General features: G+C 38.4%; 1 protein-coding gene across 1 annotated transcript in view; it reads right to left on the bottom strand.

Moving 5' to 3' along the window:
- The window catches only part of PDSS2 (decaprenyl diphosphate synthase subunit 2), a 111,759-nt gene that overhangs the window by 14,820 nt on the left and 77,586 nt on the right, over positions 1 to 19,353 (bottom strand). Inside the window, exons 4-6 of the mRNA XM_041414879.1 lie at positions 11,401 to 11,475; positions 2,821 to 2,994; positions 546 to 677 (exon numbers count right to left, since the gene is read on the bottom strand). Of these exons, the coding sequence (XP_041270813.1) occupies positions 546 to 677; positions 2,821 to 2,994; positions 11,401 to 11,475 (381 nt within the window). The remainder of the gene's footprint in view (positions 1 to 545; positions 678 to 2,820; positions 2,995 to 11,400; positions 11,476 to 19,353) is intronic.

Below are 19,353 nucleotides of genomic sequence, written 5' to 3'. Positions count from 1 at the left end.
ACCACGTAGTTATTTTATTCTTAATGCCTTCCTCATGTAAAAATTAGAAATAAAAATAGGTAAATAAGAGAATTAAGAACAAGGATACCAGACCGCTAGATCTCAAAATTATTTTGTGGTGGTCAGAAAGCCAAGCTCCACAGATCTTTCCCCTTCCACTGAAAATTATTCCCAGCATAATTTTGGCAGAAGGAAATGTGTGCCTACCTTTCAACTACAGTGATGGTTGAAGTTCTCTACTTTAAGCTGCCAGTGAAAGTAGCTTTACTAAGACGTGGGACTGCACAAGCAGTGCAGAGGAACACACATATGCTCCACGCAAATGAATCTGCCTGTTACACTGATATACAAAAGTCTGACAGAGCATGACTCTCAGGTCCCTACATTTCCCCTTGTTTGAAGTGTGGATGAGAGAGGTATTAAGCACCACAGAGCATAGGGAAACCTTTTGTTAATTTCTAAGTTCCTGTGCAGATTGAAAGTATAGATAGGAAGAAATAAACAAATGGCAAAACCAGGAAATTCTAAACAGTGCTTTATTTTACCTCTCTAATCTGTTTAAGCCATGCCTCCCTTCCACGGAATTCCTGATGAAGGATTGCAGGAGCAGAATTTAAACTGAAGGCCATGGTGTCACTGGAAGTTTCTTTAACAAATGGCTGCAGGTCCGAATGTAGCTGGAAAAGAAGAACACACACACACATTCAGTTCCCAGGAACAGTCTATACGTATCCACCCCCTCCTCAAATTGAGGTCCACATCCTGATTCTACACCTACTCACCACTTCCTTCTTTGACACTTGTACTCTGGTTGCACTTTTTCAAGTTTGGGGGAGGGACAGAAAGATGTTGAAAGCCTTGCAGTGGTGGAAAGATATGGTAAAGAGAAGCAAGAGAGTCTGCAAAGACACAGATAAAGGACAGCTTGCAGAGCTGGGCAAGCCATGGAACACAGCCAGGTAGGAGACTGTGGAGTGGTCAAGGAACATAAAAAATGTAAAGGAGAGAATGATCCAGTCTTTTGTGGAAAGAAGAATGTGGAAGAATGAAAGTCTTTTGTGGAAAGAAGATCAGGTTTTCATCTGTGCAGAGTACTACATTCTACTTTTGAGTACCTGAGGAAGCAGATACAGTATGACCTTCCTTCTGACAAAGCAAATGCTACATAGCTAGGAGCTTTCTACGAAAATTATGAAATCCTTAATACACAACTATGTGTCAATAGTGAATATATTAATATTAAAGCATATACAAAATATTAAGGATATTACTGCACTTGAAGTAATTTACTGGTAGAATTGTACCTAGTAATAGCATATAGTGGCATTCCTGTGGCAGTAAAACTGTGCTTTATAAAACCACTTCCTTCTCTTGTAGGAACTAGAAACTGCATAAATCAACTCAGCTGAAGCAGATGGGAGGTTTGTCTGCCTGTCTCAAGCTACATCTAACCTCACAAGTGATGCAATATAGCAGAAGCAGATCTGTGTTTTCTTCTGGACTAATTCCAGCTGCAGACTCAATGTCTTCTACTGGAGGTCAAAGACCTTGTCCAGGAAATCCTGCTGCTGTAGAGGTGTAGGATGCTCCTGTCCAGATATGGTGACCAACCTCCTCATCTTCTAGCTGCCCTCTATGGAAGTTCCCTCCACAGCAGGTTATTCAGAGGGGATATGGCTCAGTCTGTACTGCTGCAGACAATTGAGCCTCACAGCATAAATCTCTGCATGCCAGCAGCCAAGACCCAAGACATTATGTACAGACTGGGCAATGAGAGGCTGGAAAGCAGTGCTGCAGAAAGGGTCCTGGAGATCCTGGCTGATGACAAGTTGAGCCTGAGTCAGCAGTGCCCTGGCAGCCAGGAGGACCAGCGGTGTCCTGGGGGCCACCAAGCTCAGCATGACCAGCTGGGCAAGGGAGGGGATTGTCCTGCTCTGCTCTGCTCTGGGGCGGCCTCACCTCGAGTGCTGGGGGCAGTTCTGGGTGCCACAATATAAGAAAGGCATGAAACTATTGGAGAGTGTCTAAATGAGGCTACAAAGACGATGAAGGGCCTTGAGGGGAAGCCGTATGAGGAATGGCTGAGGTCACCTGGTCTGTTCAGCCTGGGGGAGACTGAGGGGAGACCTCATTGCAGTCTTCAACATCCTCGTGAGGGGAACAGGAGCAGCAGGCACTGATCTCTTCTCTGTTGTGACCAGTGACAGGGCCTGAAGGAATGGCCTGAAGTTGTGCCAGGGGAGGTTTAGGTTGGACACTAGAAAAGGTTTTTCACCCAGAAAGTAGTTTGGCACTGGAACAGGCTCCCCAGGGAAGTGGTCACAGCACCAAGCCTGAGAGTGTTCAGAAGTGTTTGGATGATGCTCTCAGGCACAGGGTGTGACTCTTGGGGATGGTTCTGTGCAGGGCTGGGAGTTGGACTCGATGATCCTTGTGGATCCCTTCCAATTCAACATATTCTATGGCATGTTTCCTCCTGCAACTCCTATTAATGGAACAGTGGATTTAGGAATAAAAAAGGAACAGAGAAGGCAGAGTTTTAAGCTGCTGCAGAAAGATGTGCTAGAAGGAAGTTAACAGAGACTTTAACATAATGAGCTCCATTGCCAAGAGTGTGATTTTGGTAGTTCACAAGCTCTGTTCATACTAACAGTTTCTGCAAACATCTCACTCCATACAGCAGTCAAATTTCTCAACGCTCACCTGCTGGCTAAAGTCTACAGTATAAGTCATGCAGTATACAACAGAGCTCATGAGCAACACATCTTACAAGCCTTTCCTTCTATATTTAAGCTCCTAGAACAAAAGAAAAAGGTGTACCTTATGACTCATAGACATATGCTTCCCATACTGGAATGCCATGTCCTGGATCTCAGGGCTGTGCTTTGCTAGCTCCATTGCAGCCTGGCAGCTCTTGGCCAGCAAGGCACTGTGCGACAGGAAAACCTGCTCCTTCCACCTAGATATGCCAATGTCATCTGTGAGGCAGTTCTCCTGAAAAGGAAACAAAGGCTAACATGAAAACACCAAAACTGCACGTATCAGCTCACAGAAGTTAATAGTGTGGCAGGGGTGAGTAACATGTAGCACGTAACAAAACAAACTCGGGTGCCATGGTGCCAAATAAATTATTTCAGGGATGAACAGAGGAAAGTATCAGCATAAATATATTGGCAGTTTCAAACAAAAATCTTTTCCATTTTCCTCTCAAAAAGTACAATGCAAAATATATGGAGCTGTCAACAGATTCAATATAATTTTTTAAATTACTGTATCATCACACTGAACATTAACAGACAACTATAGTCCTCATGAGGGACTGGGGAGAAAAAAAACCCCACAACCAAAACTCCAAAACAAACCCAAAAAGCAACTCCCCCTCCCCCCCCGAGTACACTTGCACTTCAGCCCCTTCCCAGTTACCAAGAACCAACAATTCCAAACAAACTTGAGAAGTCCCTACAATTTCTCCTTTGTAGTCAAGAAAAAGAATCATTATAACAGGTGTTGAAAATTCTTATAGACTGCACTGAAAAAATGAAGGGCAGTGAGAGAGGGCTTGTACCTCTTCTGCTCCCATATTAAGGGTGAGGAGCGACTGAAAGTATTAAAAAATAAATAAAGTTGCAAGTTAGAAGTGTCAAGGATTAATTAAATTTCTCAGGGGCTGACAGAGTCAGTTATGTCTCTACTGAACTTTACCACCTTAACTGTAAGGTCAGAGATGCTCAACCTGTCTCAAAATCTTTTGTATCCAATGTATTTATTTGGATTACTTTCCACAGTGTTTTAATTAACACAAATCAAATACTTTCTCCTAAAATCCAAATTCAGCTGCCATTTCTTTGACTTGTAAGGTGTTAATATGCTACTAATTCACTCATGTATTCAAAGCTAGACATTACTTTAATCTGTCTCGCATACCATCATGCCTTTGGGTACTCTCTAAGGAGGGGGGGGAAAACCCTCAAAACCAGAAAAGATCACAGCTGTTTTGCTTAGAAACAATAAAATCAGTAATGAGAAGCTACAGAAAAAAAAAATAAAGCACAAAAATGTTTAAAATTTTGTAATTACTCAGTTCAGCTAAATCTGTAATGAACACTAAGCCAAAAGATATTCTTTAACAGAGTAATATAAAAACCCCTCTTATACCACAAACCTTTTCCCTCAAAGTTATGTCAATTAAATTACTTAGAAATGAGCAAGAAGTAATTCTGTGTGACCCTATAGTTTTCTAGCAAGGTATTATCTGTCATGAAATCAGTAACAAATGAAATAGAATCCATCCGTTCAGCTCTAATTTTCCTCCCTTATGGATATCACCCAGAAGTGCTGTGTTACAAGGGAGAGGATAATTTGAGACTAATGGAAAAAGTAGGAGAATTCTGCAATGCCAAGTAACACAGAGCTGTATCAAAATGCCTTTGCTTTCAGACATACTATTAAGTTATACAAGGAAAGTGAAGAACAGCGAAACCACATGTTTGCTATTATGCATATGACAACTTACAAAGTCAAGCTTAAACTTTCCTCTGTTTCTGTATTTTTGTTTTAATATTTTAACTCAGCCCAGAGCATGTGCAAATTCCCACGACTGGCAAAATGTCAAAATGAGCATTTAATTCAAGTAGTTTCCCATATATCAAGTCTCTTTTTTTCCATTTAGATATAGGTCAATTTATTTTAAATTTAAAATCAGGAGCTGTTGGAAGACGAAACACAATCTTTTCCTTAACAACCAATCTGCTCAGTGAAAAAACAGTACTTACTAAAATTCGCTGGATGATACTGAAAATTGGCAGTGATTTTTATAATCATTTGCTTTACATCAATTAAGAAAAAATACTCTAGAAAGGTATCTTGAAACAATTTTGAAGTTAATAAAATATATCAGAAGACCCATAAATTGAAAATGATTGCTTTCTGTAACCTTTGAGCAGCAAGAGAAGTGCAGACACTATCCAATATCAACTGAAGGAATTGAAGAAGCTTAAACAGCTTACAACTCAATGTATACAAGAAAATTAATTCTCTGATTTGTTACAAAACCATATTCCTAAACAAGTTTCAATTTCATTAACAGGATTAAAAATGATGGCAGAAAAAGTTACTGTCCACTACATGAACATTACGTAAAAGCTTCAAGCACCTAAAATGAGCATCTAACTTCAAAAAGCCCACAAGAATTGAACACATATTTGAAGACTGAAATCTTAAAAACATAAGTATTGTAAATCTCTGGGCTACAGAAACAAGCCAGTTGTAAAAAGGTATTATGTCCATATGGATGTGCTTTAGCACATGAACTTGCATGCCAGAATATAGCTGATTTTAATTAAAGAACTTCTTATGACCACATGCTCCTAAAGCTTTTGCTGCTTAAGACAGAGGCAGACACATCTTTTCTTCAGCAAAATTTTCCAACAATGCTATTTTTTCCCAAGCTTAACTCTCACGTTATATATAAAGCATCTGCCCCACACCACATTCTTACAAGGGTATGGAGGACAATATCTAAACACTATTTTAAAAACATCAAGGGAAAACCCAAACTATTTCTAGATTGCAAAGGCTGTAAAATCTGATATCATGTCAGCTCTAGAGAAATTTTCACTGCTTTGTAAGCTTTGTTTTGTTTTGTCAGCAGTGGGTGGATATCAGCTGGCCCAGAAGACTCCTAAGACTTTCTTATAAAACCTCTCTAAAGTCAAATGAATTCTAGTTGCAGTTGACAGTGCTCAGACATTTGATTAACTAATGCCTGTGGACTGACCTCATTCATAAATTCTGTCACCAAGAAATGGGTGCAGATCACAAGCACCCCTGATGCTGTCAGAGGGGCAGGAAGTGGTGCATGAAGAGAGCTGAACCCCTCACCATCACTGGAAGAAAACAGCCAACTCTAGAGACAGTTTGCACAATGTCAGCATGAGTGCACAGGGAAAATATCCAAATACAGCTCTGTCGATCATCATTTCCAGTGGGAAATGAAGAACAGCTGAGGGTGCTCCCATTTTTCTATTGGCAAGGTCAGTTACTGCTTTGTTAGAAATTGTCTAGTTGAGATTTTCTTTTATTAAACTACTTCCATGATTTAAACTGTGTTTAAAACAATCACCTCAGGAAAAAAAAAACTTTTAGAAGATTAAACTGTGGGACAAAATATGTGATCATAACCATCAGGAAGGGCAGCTCCCAGTGACGGTACCAAGGATCTCCAGGACAAAAGCAACACTTACAATAGCACAGTTTGATTTATCTCACCAAAGAAGATTCTTATATGAGGCTCAGCTGAAAATGTATTAAGGAAATATGAATGAAAAACATGTCTTAAAAGTGCACAGATCCATTTGCAAAACTAAGAAGGAGCAGAAGTCATAGACTTTAAACTTCAGCTATAGTTTGTAACAGAGCCCATCATTTATTTCCATACCATGGCAGCTCTTTCTTAACCATCTGCTCTTGCACAAAATGATCCAAATGTCTGAATCATTTATATCAAACATTAGTTCAGTTCTCAATGGGCAAATAATCCACAGAAACACATAGAAATAATTTTACCTTGCATAGTCAAAGTTTTAAGTTAGGTAGTTCAAGAACTTATATTTTACATAAACACAATCCAGTGCAACTATGAATGACTCTACCAGCATCAAGACCCTGTAAAACATTTCACACATGGTTCACATAAGCTTTCAGCAGATGTATTCATGCTTGTTGAACATGACAGGGCATGTTTTATTGGTCTATTAATACCCATCTTCACTGCTTTTGGAAGAACAAGGGTGTCTGAAAATGGGTCAATAAAGCAAACTACTGACTACTTTTATCATGACACTGTAAAAAGAACAATACCTGGTTTTAAAAGAAAAGTTTGTAAACTTACCATAAAGACAAATATCTCTTCACATCTGTTACTTTTAAATCTCCCTGGAAAAACTTAGTATTTAAAAGAACAAAAGCAGTAAATAAATAACATTGGCCTTCTTTCTAGCTAGGCTCTTTTTCCCCCAAACACATTTTCCTGTTCTTTTCACAGATGCTCTTTACTGAAATTCCATATTTTATGCTTTTCTTTAGTCTTGCAACAAAAACATTTTTTTAAAAAAAGCTCTGGCTCTGCTGCCCTTCTAAAAGGTGTTTTACATAACTCAAAACATATTTGGTTTACTTCCTATAGTAAAATAATAAATAAATCCATTACTTATAGTACAGACTCACAGCAGTCAGTTGATGGACATGTGCAGTATTCCAAAACATTACTCCTCAAAGCAGGGCCAGGGACCAAACAGCAAAGAAATATTGGCACAGCTCACTGCACTAGACCATCCTTTTCCAGAAAACAAAATAATTTTCATTAAAAACCCTACCGTGGTCTAAAATAAATACCTGTTAATTCACTGTTTGATACAACAAGTACTCGCTACTAAGGCCTTTAATTTTTAAACTTGTTTTACGTATTAGTTATGCACAACTTTCACAAAATTGCATCAAAAATTCCTAACGGCTCTTCTGGCCATCAATGGAACATGTTGGGAATGGTCCTGTCTTACATAATAGCCCCATGTTGACACTATAATGAGCTTTTCTAATGCACATTTACCATCAGCTACATATTCTGAAGACAAAAAACAATTGCCAAAACCCAATCAAGCTATTTCCCCTCAAAGTCCCTCATGCTTTAAGATTGCAAGAGCATTCTGGAAGGTTAAGCACAAGAGCCAACACACACAAGTCCCTCTCTTGGTTCTGCTGTTTGGCTTTGAGCTTTCTTGTATATCTTAGCCCTGGTTCAGTGAATTGACAGGAATATTAAAGTAACTCCCCTTAGCATTTGTTAAATGATCTGGAATATTAAAACAGAGGAGGTTTATAAATATGACAATATTCTCTGAGTTAGCAAACAATTTAGAAGCCTTCAGCCTCCTAAAAGCTGGAAACAGAGACTCAGAGCAATGGGTTTTTTCTGTTAAAAACAGATAACCACAATCACAACTGAAGGCCTGACTAGACAATTTTCAACTTTGCACTCACTAAGGCAAAATTTTTACTCCCAAATTAGACCTAGATTTAGGAAAGGCAAATGGGAACTGGGAAGAATGTCCTTCATTTGTAGAATTTTGGGCTGAGAGGGGATTTAGCACAGAAAACTGCAATAGTTTACCATATCTCTTTCAGATCCAGGTTATAGTCCAACATATAAGCTAAATATTGCTAATGCAATATCTTAAACCACAGCAGCTGTTTGTTACTTTGAACATGAGTGACAAGCCTTAACCTTCAGGCTGTGTCAAAGCCTACACTTCATATTTTGTATTGTCACTTCAAATAACGATGAAAAGTTAAATATTTGCTTTTTCTTTCCTAGTTTCACACAGATCTAATGATTTACCTATGCAGAAAAGATGAAGCATGATCAAACAGAATGTACTAAAATGGGACAGCTGTAGGATTGCACGTGGCTGTGCAGGGGAAAAAAAGTGGTAATGGAGCTGTCAAATAATTACATCCATTATATGTATTCAGGAGTAAACCAGGTCAGTCTTGTTAGGTCAAATGATTCTTTGAACTTTCCTACTGGGTTATCCAAATGAAGAAGACTGAAACTTTTTTTTTTCTTTGCAAACATGAGCTTAGGGTCTCAGAGAAGAAAGGTTAACTTTGCAGAGATATTTCTGTATTTTTGTTTACCATTCAGGTAGACATTCAGCAAAGTTCAAAACAACTTGGTGCTAAGTTAGTTTATTTTATGGTACTAAAGAGCTTTAAAACAATTGCATTAAGGACATTTAACATATGAAGTACAGTTTTCTTGCCTCAAGAAAAAAAAAAAAAACCAAGGTGAGAAGACATCCTTCTGCTTTTCCAAATTTAGGACATTCCCAGCAATGAAAATGGCATTACTAGCATCCCTATGCCCTATTCTGAAAATGAAAAATAAGTTTGACATTTGAGATTTAGTTGCAGAGCAGATTAAAGCATTTGTCTTACCTCTGGGAAATGTAGTTCATAATTTTGTTTCAATCAAATTGCACTTAGGGAAGGAGGGAAGATGCACAAAGGACACAAACAAGACAGACCAACAGCTGAGCTAGTCTATTTGCCAGTCTTTGCTAAAGAAATGTTCAGGACGTGAATGGGACACCGCCTCGGCAGAAGAGTGCAGGGAGAGCAGCAGGGATATGTCTCAGCACAATATGGAACTAAATTTCTCAGAGAACTAGACAGAAAAAATTAAAGCAGATGCCACACCTTGTTGTAGGTCTCATCAGAAGCCACACACTGCCCATTATAAAGGCTGAACTTCAGACACTGTCATGTAAGTGTCTCTATTACGGCACCATGCTAATTGTGTTTTGAGTTAACTGGGCTCCCCTTAGGAAGGGTACAGTGTACTTGCAACTCTCCTTAGACAGAAATAGTCACTGAAACAAAATAAGTCCTTGCTATTTGTAACTGGGCCAGGGCAGCGTAAATGTCATGCAGCTGCGCTTAGTTTATCTCACACTTCCCCTGCAATCCACACATGTGGAGGGCTTCAGTAAGGCAACAGAAAATAGAAAAAGAATTATTAGGAAAGATAAGATAAAGATCTTCTGCAGTGGCAGGAACCCAAATTAGTCCACAAGATCTCTCATTTACAGAGGGGCCATGGTTTCAAGAAAATGCAGTTTCATTGCTGAGATGAACCTGTAGAGCTTTACCTCTACACAGGAAAAAGTAGAAAGTAGATGAGTGTTTTTTAAATATACCTGCAATCTATTCGTATTTAGATACCTGCTGGAATATGGAAAACAACATTTCAAGTGTTCTTGGCAAAAATCTCAAAGATGTCATCTATTTTAACATATAACCCTGAGCACAGTCCTTGGGAGCAACACTGAAGGCTGAGGTCAGTTTATACACAGGTTAAACACAGAAGGTGCAGAAGCACTGCCAGGCTCCCAAGACTACCCTCCTGCCACAGTTCCACCCAGGATCCAGTCCTGAGAGGTGCCAGAGGACACTCCAGGCATGCCATCCTTTCCATACATCCCAGGGGCCGTGGCCAGCTCCTGAGTGTGCCATTACCACTGTCCTGCTGGAGGCTCTCACTCAGCTCAGCAGTGCGATCATTCCCTTCCCTGGCTGCAGTCAAAATGACAGATACACTTCAGTGAGGTAAGTTTTAGTGACATGGCTTTGCTGCTGCAGAGCAGGAGAGACAGAGAGCGTCCAGGGGAGCAGCACCCTCCAGAACACAGCGCTGTTGTCCAGAGGCACTCTCCACTTGCCCACCGTGGGTTGCTTGGTGCAGGCATCTACTGGGCAGCAGCCCATGAGAACAGCATTTTACCGTGGTATCAATTTTGTTACATATGACAACACAGCAATAGTAAACCAGAGCTGCAATTTCAGTACACAACACCTGCTGAACCATAAGATTCAGGTCTCCAAGGCAAGTGAGACAGCACCACTAGAAGTGAATCTATCTACCTCAGTGGACTTCAAGATCGATACATATACACAGTGCTCATCAGTGACTGAAAACTTGCTATGATGAAACCTGTAGAAGTCATGGCAGCTTTAGATTACTGATTCTATTGCATGTGTTAAGACATGCAATAAAATGAAAAAATGGAAAAAACCTCTAGTTTGAAAGTAAATGAAAAAATGAAAATGAAAAAAACTCTTTTTTGCTCCAAAATGCAAGCCTAATTCAAAAATGGCCTCTAGAAATTCCCTTAAATATTCTAGTAAAGACAAAAAAACCCCTACATCTAATTTGACCAATTTTCATTACTGCTCTTGCCAAACAATAACACAGACTATCTGCAATTGCCTTTGACGAAATACAAGATTATTTGTTGTGAAATGCTGGCAGCTATTACCTTGGCCCATGCTGACTTCTGAAATATGTGCACAATGACTTCTGATGGAGAACACAGGGCTACACTCCTAGCACTCCAGGACAGAACTCAGAAGAAAGGACATTTCATAAATTCAGGAAGAAGCATTCTGTAAACCTCTTTAGGCTTGGAAACAACAGCTTTGACATGAAAATATGAATGATGTAGATAACATTGTAATGAATACCTCTAACAGAACCTTGGCTAGGAACCTCTGGAAGCATTTGGAAAGCCTGTACTAAGATGTGCCTAGAGCTCCTGGTAATGACACATGACAGTATTCTACTAAGCGCTCACAAAAACAAAATAGTTCCTCCTTGAGCATTTCTAGAAACTTCTATCAGAGTTTGCAGGTGTCATAATGATATTACTGCTGAAACCCACCAGGACTAACAACTCTTGTGCCCTCTCCTTCCTTTTAAACAGGTGAGAAAGTCATCGTATTTACAGTAGTCACACATTAATATCACCAATTGCCTAGGGTACATAAATCTAGTTAAATTCTTACCTCAGATGATTTTGAGTTTTCATAATATATCCCTTGAACTAAGTCACCAATAGCACTTGAAATGAGTTCCACAACCTGTAAAAGAAAAGGAGAAAAAGCCTTACATCTTTAATTATCACCAAATTGACTAACAAAGCTACTGCCAGATTTCCAGAGAGATAAACCATGAAGAAAGCTAATTGTGAAAGACTTCAAGATTTACCGGGATATATTCTGTGATATGTCTCTGCTAAAACCTCTACTACAGTAACTCTTCTATCAAAGTTTTAAGTTAATATAAATGAAAAACAAGACTTGTTTTTCCTACAGTGTGAACTATAGAGTGTATTCTCACAAGGACATTCACAGAACTAATAAATCCCAGTTCATGAATATGAGACAGTACCTCATCTGGGCTTTGTTTTGTTTTGTTTTTTTCCTGCCAAGTAAATACTTCACAATACCTCTCCTTGGGAGCTGTTAAAATTCTAATCTTCGTGGCTAATACAGAAAAGTCAGAATCCATAGAAAGGTAACCTTTCAAACGTGATCATTTGGTATTCAGGTGCCCTGGGAATGCACTGTGGATGTATTTAGTGCATGGCCTGAGGCTCAGCTGTACCACATACACTGAAAGTCTGCAACACGGGAATGTTTAAATCAGATTTATCAATCTGTATTATCTTCAGGGTTCAGGCTTTTTATTTTATTCAAGTGAAGCCTAAAAATCTGAACTTGATCCAGAATGTAAAACAAGTAGTCCATGGTCTCCCTGGAACTACTGTAAAATTTGAAGTTGTGCACATGAACTGTCTTAATTGGAACAAAATACTCAGATTTATTGTAAAATTAATTGCAGGCATTTCAAATAAGCACACCTTAGGGCTACCTCTGGTTGTTCACAAAGTTTTCATTTCTTGAATGTTTAATTTCCTATGCATATGAGTCTGTATCTGATTCCTCTTTTTGCTTCCTAAAATTCAATGTAGTTCTTATTGAATTAAAAGATTTAGTTTCAATTTTTATCATTCTTGTAACTGAAGACAAGAAGTCAAATGATAAAAGCCCTAACGGAAAGATACTCTAACATTTAGGCATGCTTTATTTGATAATAAAACCACATTTGTATGCTAGTTTTGAGTACTAGCAGAAAGGTTGTGTTTTCTTTTTTTTTGAACACTGGTTCATATACATATTCATATACACACAGCAAGCGCTAACTTTAGAAATGGTGCTGATTAAAAGTCATGTTTTTTCTTGCAATGCATATGGGTTAATTTGCAAGACCTACAAAAACAGCCTGAAAAAAAAAAAATCACATTGCCCTTTAGGAAACTAGACACCGAAGAAATATTGTAGCAATATGAGCTTTGAAGGAACTGAAAGGACAATGATCCTACAGTGTTACCAGATGTGTTGAGTTATTTCAGGGGGGGAACAGAGAAAATGAGGGGCTCTTTTTATTTTTTTTTTTAAACAACAACCCTCCCCCCCCCCCCCTTTTTTTTTTTTTAAGGTATCAGATAAGCCTTATTCCCAAATCCAGGAGGACTGAGGATCGCCAATAGGTCTATGAAAGTCTGTAACTAAATGCCCAGGATCAGATTGTATTACAGTTTATACAAGCAACATCCCAAGATTCTTCTGATGGCTAGGACACATAATACAGATCAATCACTCACTCAAAAATGTTATGGTTTGTGGAATGGTCTGAGCTCAGAGACCTACACTGGTAATACGAAGAGGAATTTACAAAGACACAGAGTCCTACTCTAAATGTCAAAGTGATAGTATGAACTTTTAACAATGCAGCTGGCTCTGGATAACTAGACCTTTTCCTCTCTTGCCTGAAACTCTAGACTGAGCAGGACCCTGTTTTGGGGTTTCTTTTTTCCACCTCTCCTCCCTCTTTTTAGTGCAACTCTACTCTCCAAGGCAATTTTAACAGACTTAATACAAGCTTGGTGAAACATTTGTGAACAATTGTACCTCTTCCTCTTAGAAGAATCCTTATTATATTAAATACCATTTAGTGACATATTGAGGATTATATGTTAGTGAGAATTTAGTATTAATATTACTTCCCTTATTTCCAAATATATTAAAAAATACTTTTAAGGTAAATGTAAGGCTATACAGATCACTACCAGGAATGGAATTCCAGTTTCAAGAGCACAGTGGGATGCTTGCATGAGACTGTGTTACCTCACAAACCCTTAATCTGATCTATGAAAAGCATCTCTTGCTTAACTTCAGTGGCCTGGGGTCCTGAGCGCTGGGGAAAGAAATGAGAAACGAGGAAACCAGGCAATTTTCCTCTGCATCCCAAAATGACAGAGGAAGAAAAATTATTACAGATTCAGTAGTACTCATGAAATGATACAGTGTCTAGCTCTTATGTAGCACTTTTCATCAGAAAATTTGAAAGCAATCAACATCTCCTGTTAAATTTATTCCCTACTGTTTTATATAAGGAGAAAATGGCAAGAGTGAACTGATTTTCCAGAAAATCATGCAGTCTGCCAGCGTAAGAGCAGCAAACACTATCCAAGCTGTCCTCATTCTTGTTGCTGCCTTTCTGCCTGACCAGTGCTCACGTTTCTGAGACGTAAGTCTGAGGAGAAAGGAAGTTAGATGAAAAATGAAGTGCTCTCAACTGCATCTCTTCTGACAGTTGAGCTCCATTTTAAAAAGGTTCAGAGATCAGGGAAGAGAAGAAAGAATTGCCAGAATTAGTGCTTGAAAACAGCATCCCAAAACAGACCAAAGACAGTCTATTCCTAATCTCTCTTCCCACTGTTTTCCACTCCTCAACATGTTTTTGAGAAGCCTGATTCCTCACAGGTACTCGGGATGAGCAGGAGCAACCACACACTGAGAGAAAACAAACTTCCATTGTATTTTTCATTTTCCACTCTGCATCAGCATCTTCCAAAGTGCTGGTTTAGACTGGGTATAGCCCAGGGGATGACCCATTACTTGCAGGTGACAAATGCACATGCAAGTAATTCCATACCCTTTAAACACATTTTGCAATAGTGCTGCCAGTGCTTCTTCTTTTTTCTTTCTTTCCAAGGAGGTATTACTTCAACACTTTTTGTAGGGATGTGTTCTTCTGCTTTTAAAAAGTCAACACAAAGGCCATCTCTTTAGGATGAATACAGGGAAAAGAGATGACTGTTAAAGCTAAAATCTCTCCTACTATTTAGGCAGACTAAGTGTATAACATGATGTAAATTATGGACACAACAATTTGATTGCTCATTCCACAGCAAGGTAGAACACATGCTCTGACCTCTCCAATTCATTCAAATATAAAATAGTCCAAAAGATTATGCTATGTTTCAGTCCCAGAAGAGATCTGTAGTGAGTGTTAAAGAGCAGAAATTTGGTGAAACTTAATTTACCCTTTTCAGGTGGAGTAACTTGTTTGTCAAAAAGGCAGAGCTTTAGCCCTTCAAGACTCTTTAATTTTACTTTGAGTCTAATTACTCAAGCTCAAAATTTCTATATATTACTTGAAAAAATAAATATAAATGTTGGTAATTCACTTAGTTCACAAAATTACTCAGGACATCCAACCAATCACTTAATGAATGTCCTCCTTCTTTTTCCTGAAATCAGAATTTCATGTAGTTTCCTGAGGACTTATCTGTAAGAGTTCAGAATTCCCAAAGCATTATACATGGTGTCACATGGGCCATATGTTCACTGTTGCAGGTACAGCAGCCCAGTTCATGACTGCAGTTGACTGTCAAGGAAGATTCAACTCTGACTAGAGAAAAAGAGGTGTATTTTTTAATGGAAGTGAAGCTCCACGCTGGAAGGAATGCAGGGAAATCACAGAATAGAAGACATTTTGGTAGAGTACTTTCTCCAGAGTTAAAAGATATGATTCAGACTCTATCAAGCACAGTAAAAAAATGGATTCTGAGCCCTACTCATCCTTCACAAGGTTTTTAAACAACCTGGATGAAAAGACAACACTGGTGCCATCAATTCAGCAACACAAGCACTTTGCTCTCTTCACTCGTCTTCAAAACACTTTGCGTAAAGTTTACTGCAACATAACACCACTTAAAGGTTTTTCCCTGGTTTTCCTTCTAGTTTACAAAAGGAATGAATCTGAGCTCCATTCAAAGAATGGGCATTTTATTTTAAATTCAACTGCTGAAATGGAATTGATTACACAGACCACTCTGTTTCAGAGTAGTAATGTGGTGTCTCTCCAGACTCTACTGGATATTTTCAATGGAAACATCACAAAAAGGATGAAGCTCTTGTGGGAAGACAGGAAGCAGCACTAGGAAGAACACAGCAATGGGTATAACCTTGTTCTTCATCCCTCACAATTTCTATTTGACAAACTTCCTTAGCTTTGCCAAATTCCTTCCGAGAAGGACCACAAGTAATTCCTTCCATCCTTACGCTGAAACAATATCCTTTCCTCACACATCTGCAACTGACAGACCCTAATCCCTGCTGCTGATGTGTAGATTTGAAAATGTAGCAGGACTTCTCCACAGAAATAAAGAAGAAAATTAGATGGTCTCCTGACCATTATATATACACAGATAAAAATTCCTTCAGCTTGCACTTCCCACCCCAAAGAAGCAATAGTTTGAGAAATGCAGCAACACCCATTGCAATCCAATGCACTTCCACAGAAAGTTGACCCAATAACATTCCAACACTAGGAAGCTAAAGGTAAAACTCAGCAAAGAGCTGATTTTGGATTTTGATTGTTCAATAATAACTTCTAAAAAAAAGGGGGTGGGGGAGAGTGAAAACTGTAAGGAGTTCCAAGAACAGTGAAATTCAATTTTTTTTCCTGGTAATCTCCTCTTTAGTCATACAGGTAACCAAGTGTGCCAGCCTACAGAATGTTTTTTTTTTTTATCTAATGTTTACTGAATCCTATTGGATTTATTGTTTGAAATCATCTTGAGCTTTACTGCCTTTTGGATCTGGCTCTCTCTTAGCAGTGAACACACAGGAAGGACAGTGATTTGCCTTTCTAGCATGCTTTAAGCGGTCTTGGAAAACACAGTTATGGTTTTCTTCATTCTGATAATGATGAATTAGTAGCAAACTGCAATATAACAATACAGTGTAAACACCCCACTATTTGTTAAGAAGGTGCTTCTAAAACATAAAAAATAATCAGCTGCTGTCAATTTGTAAATTGCAATATATTGTTAAATATCTACCTTAAGGTCAGTCTGCCTTACGGATTTTCACCAGTGTTAAGTTATCCTTTTTATGCTGACGCAGCATTATCTATAGAATTGGATTTCATCAGTGTAAAGACTTTTAATGCATAATTCAGTCATTTTCCTTAAGGACAACATAACCAACAGAAGAAATATAATTTTCCTTGTCTACTTCCACATGATACCTTACACAGCTTCTTAATAGCTTTGCAGATCCATGGCAGCAGATCCTTGCACTAAAGTACTGAACAACTGTTGCTGAGTGACCCAGGTTAGAGAAATACCTGACTGCTTCAGCTTGACCCTTTTGGATGGGCAATTTCATTACAACTTTTTTCTATACAAAACAGTGAACGAAGAAGGTTTGGTGACTGTGGGATTCTATAGATGTAAACACCTCCCCATCCATAAGTGATGCAGGAGATCATGGTTATAAAATGCTGCTCCCACTCACGCTGCTGCAGACAACTATTAAACTGGGATATGTTCACAAATGAATTCAGGATTAAAGTGAATAGCACAAATTGTACCTGCAAGTAGCATCTACTATTTTGAACAGTCTGTACCTGAACAAATGTGAATCAGAAGACAAATTAGCATCTGACAGAGGGAATCAACTTAATGAAGCTGCAGATGTTTGTTAAACTAACAAATCAAAAACCTCCTTTACCAGGGGTAGCAGCAATCAGATTCTAAACTCCAAGTAAAATGCTGCTGAATTTCAAAACACTGATATTAACAAGCGGTTACAGTCCATCGAGAAATTCAATATTCTTTCTAGCCAACAAGAAGTCAAATACATCAGCATTTTGATTAAAAATACAATTAACTTACTTATATTACTGCTAAAATTTTATGTATTTTACCATATTATTACACTGAAACCACTTGAGATATTAAGGCACTTTTATAAAAAATTTTACCATGGAAAGGTTCATTTTAAAGAGACGCTTTACAGCAATGAAAAGAGAAGGGAAGATATATAATCTATTGCCCTATTTACACGGCACATTTATTTTAGCCTCTCCTGCAGTACAACACCTGATGGGAAGGAATGCAGAAGAGGGAACCAAATTCTCCTCAACAGTGCCCTCTGACAGGGTAAGGCAACAGGCACAAATGAAAACATGAAATGCAACCTGGATACAGGAAAACAGTCTATTGTGAGGGTGTCCAATAATGGATCAGGTTGCCCAAAGGGGTTGCAGAGTCTCCATTTTGGGAGATATTTAAAATCCATCTGGACATAGTCCTGGGCAACTATCTCTAGCTGACCGTGCTTGAATGAGGGTTTTGGACTGCATGATCTCCAGAGATCCCTGTCAACCTCAACCACTCTGTGACACCAGCAGCTTCTGCAGAAGGACCACAGCTGATTTTACATATTTACATCTGCAGCATCAGTAACAACTTTCCTCATCTTTGAAATAATACATTCAAGGTTACACAGCTGGTGACAAATACTCTCTTAGGTAAGAGTTAAATTTACTGATTGTACTAGGAATAGATTTCCCTATTATAAATAGCTACATTCTTGGGAGACTAAAAAAGGCCATGCAGACTAATCTCAGATTGTTATCTCTATTGCCAACAGCTTTGAATTGCAACCAAATCATCACAAAAATATATTTTCACTTTTTAAAATTCTACTGCCTGTTGAAGTCATACTCCAGGTGTACAGCTGAATATATACCAGCCACTATAACCTGCAGTCCTGCAAAACTGTATATTAACTGCCTTGTCATGAAAATCCACCTCCAGGGGGAAAAAAAAAAAAAAAATAAAAAAGTCTGTTTCAGATAATATTGGGACAGCATTTCACCCAATACAGATCGGATTGTTTTTTATCCTCCTATGCACTCTCAATAGGAATCTTACTATGTCTGAGAAACAGATTTTGAATAAAGCCATGAAAACAAAACTTGAGATCTTCCATTTCTTCAGCTATAAAGAGAATGAAGCTGACATTGCAAATACAGTTTCTGGAGGTCATCATCTTAGAATCACAGAATCATTAGGTTAGGAAAGACCTTTAAGATCATCAAGTCCAAACTAAGCCCAGGACTGTCAAATCCACTGCCAAACCATGTCTCTAAGCATCACATTTACACATCTTTTAAAGACTTCCATGCATGGTGACTCAACCCTGTACAGCCTCTTCCAGTGCTTTTGTTGAAGAAATTTCACCGGTACTCTCATTTCACATACCTGTTCAGTGAAAATTCTTTTTCATTTTATAATTTGTGTAAGGGCTAAAGCTATTTAGCAATGAATCCTCCATGATTATTCACAGCTGTGAAAGAAAAAGCCGTAACAAACATCTCTGTTTAAGAAATGCAGGCAGTGCCAATACCTACTGTAATTTAGTGGTGAATGAAGTAGCAGAACTGCTGGCTCTTGAGAGCCCTTTCCCACAGTACGCATCTCAAGCAGGATAAAACATCACATAACCGAAAGTTTTCATTGCTTCAATTTCTTAGAATAAATTTTGTTTTCTTTTGAATATCTATTTGCTACATATTCTGGCATTGATCTTGGATACATACTCTTGTTAACAGTCACAGAAAGATTAAATCTAGACATTTTTTAATGTTTGTCTTAAATCTTTCAAAGGTAATTTCTCTGAAAAGTGAGGGGGTTTAACTTTAGAAAAAAGTTTTATTCCAAAATTTGGCTTTAACATTCAATTACATTTATATGTATAGATAGATATATATGTATATATATACACACACAGACACAGATATAGACACACACATAT

Source organism: Onychostruthus taczanowskii, unplaced genomic scaffold (assembly GCF_017590055.1).
Source record: "Onychostruthus taczanowskii isolate IOZ18803 unplaced genomic scaffold, ASM1759005v1 scaffold48, whole genome shotgun sequence".
Lineage (NCBI taxonomy): Eukaryota > Metazoa > Chordata > Aves > Passeriformes > Passeridae > Onychostruthus > Onychostruthus taczanowskii.
This window is presented reverse-complemented; position numbering and strand designations above follow the sequence as displayed.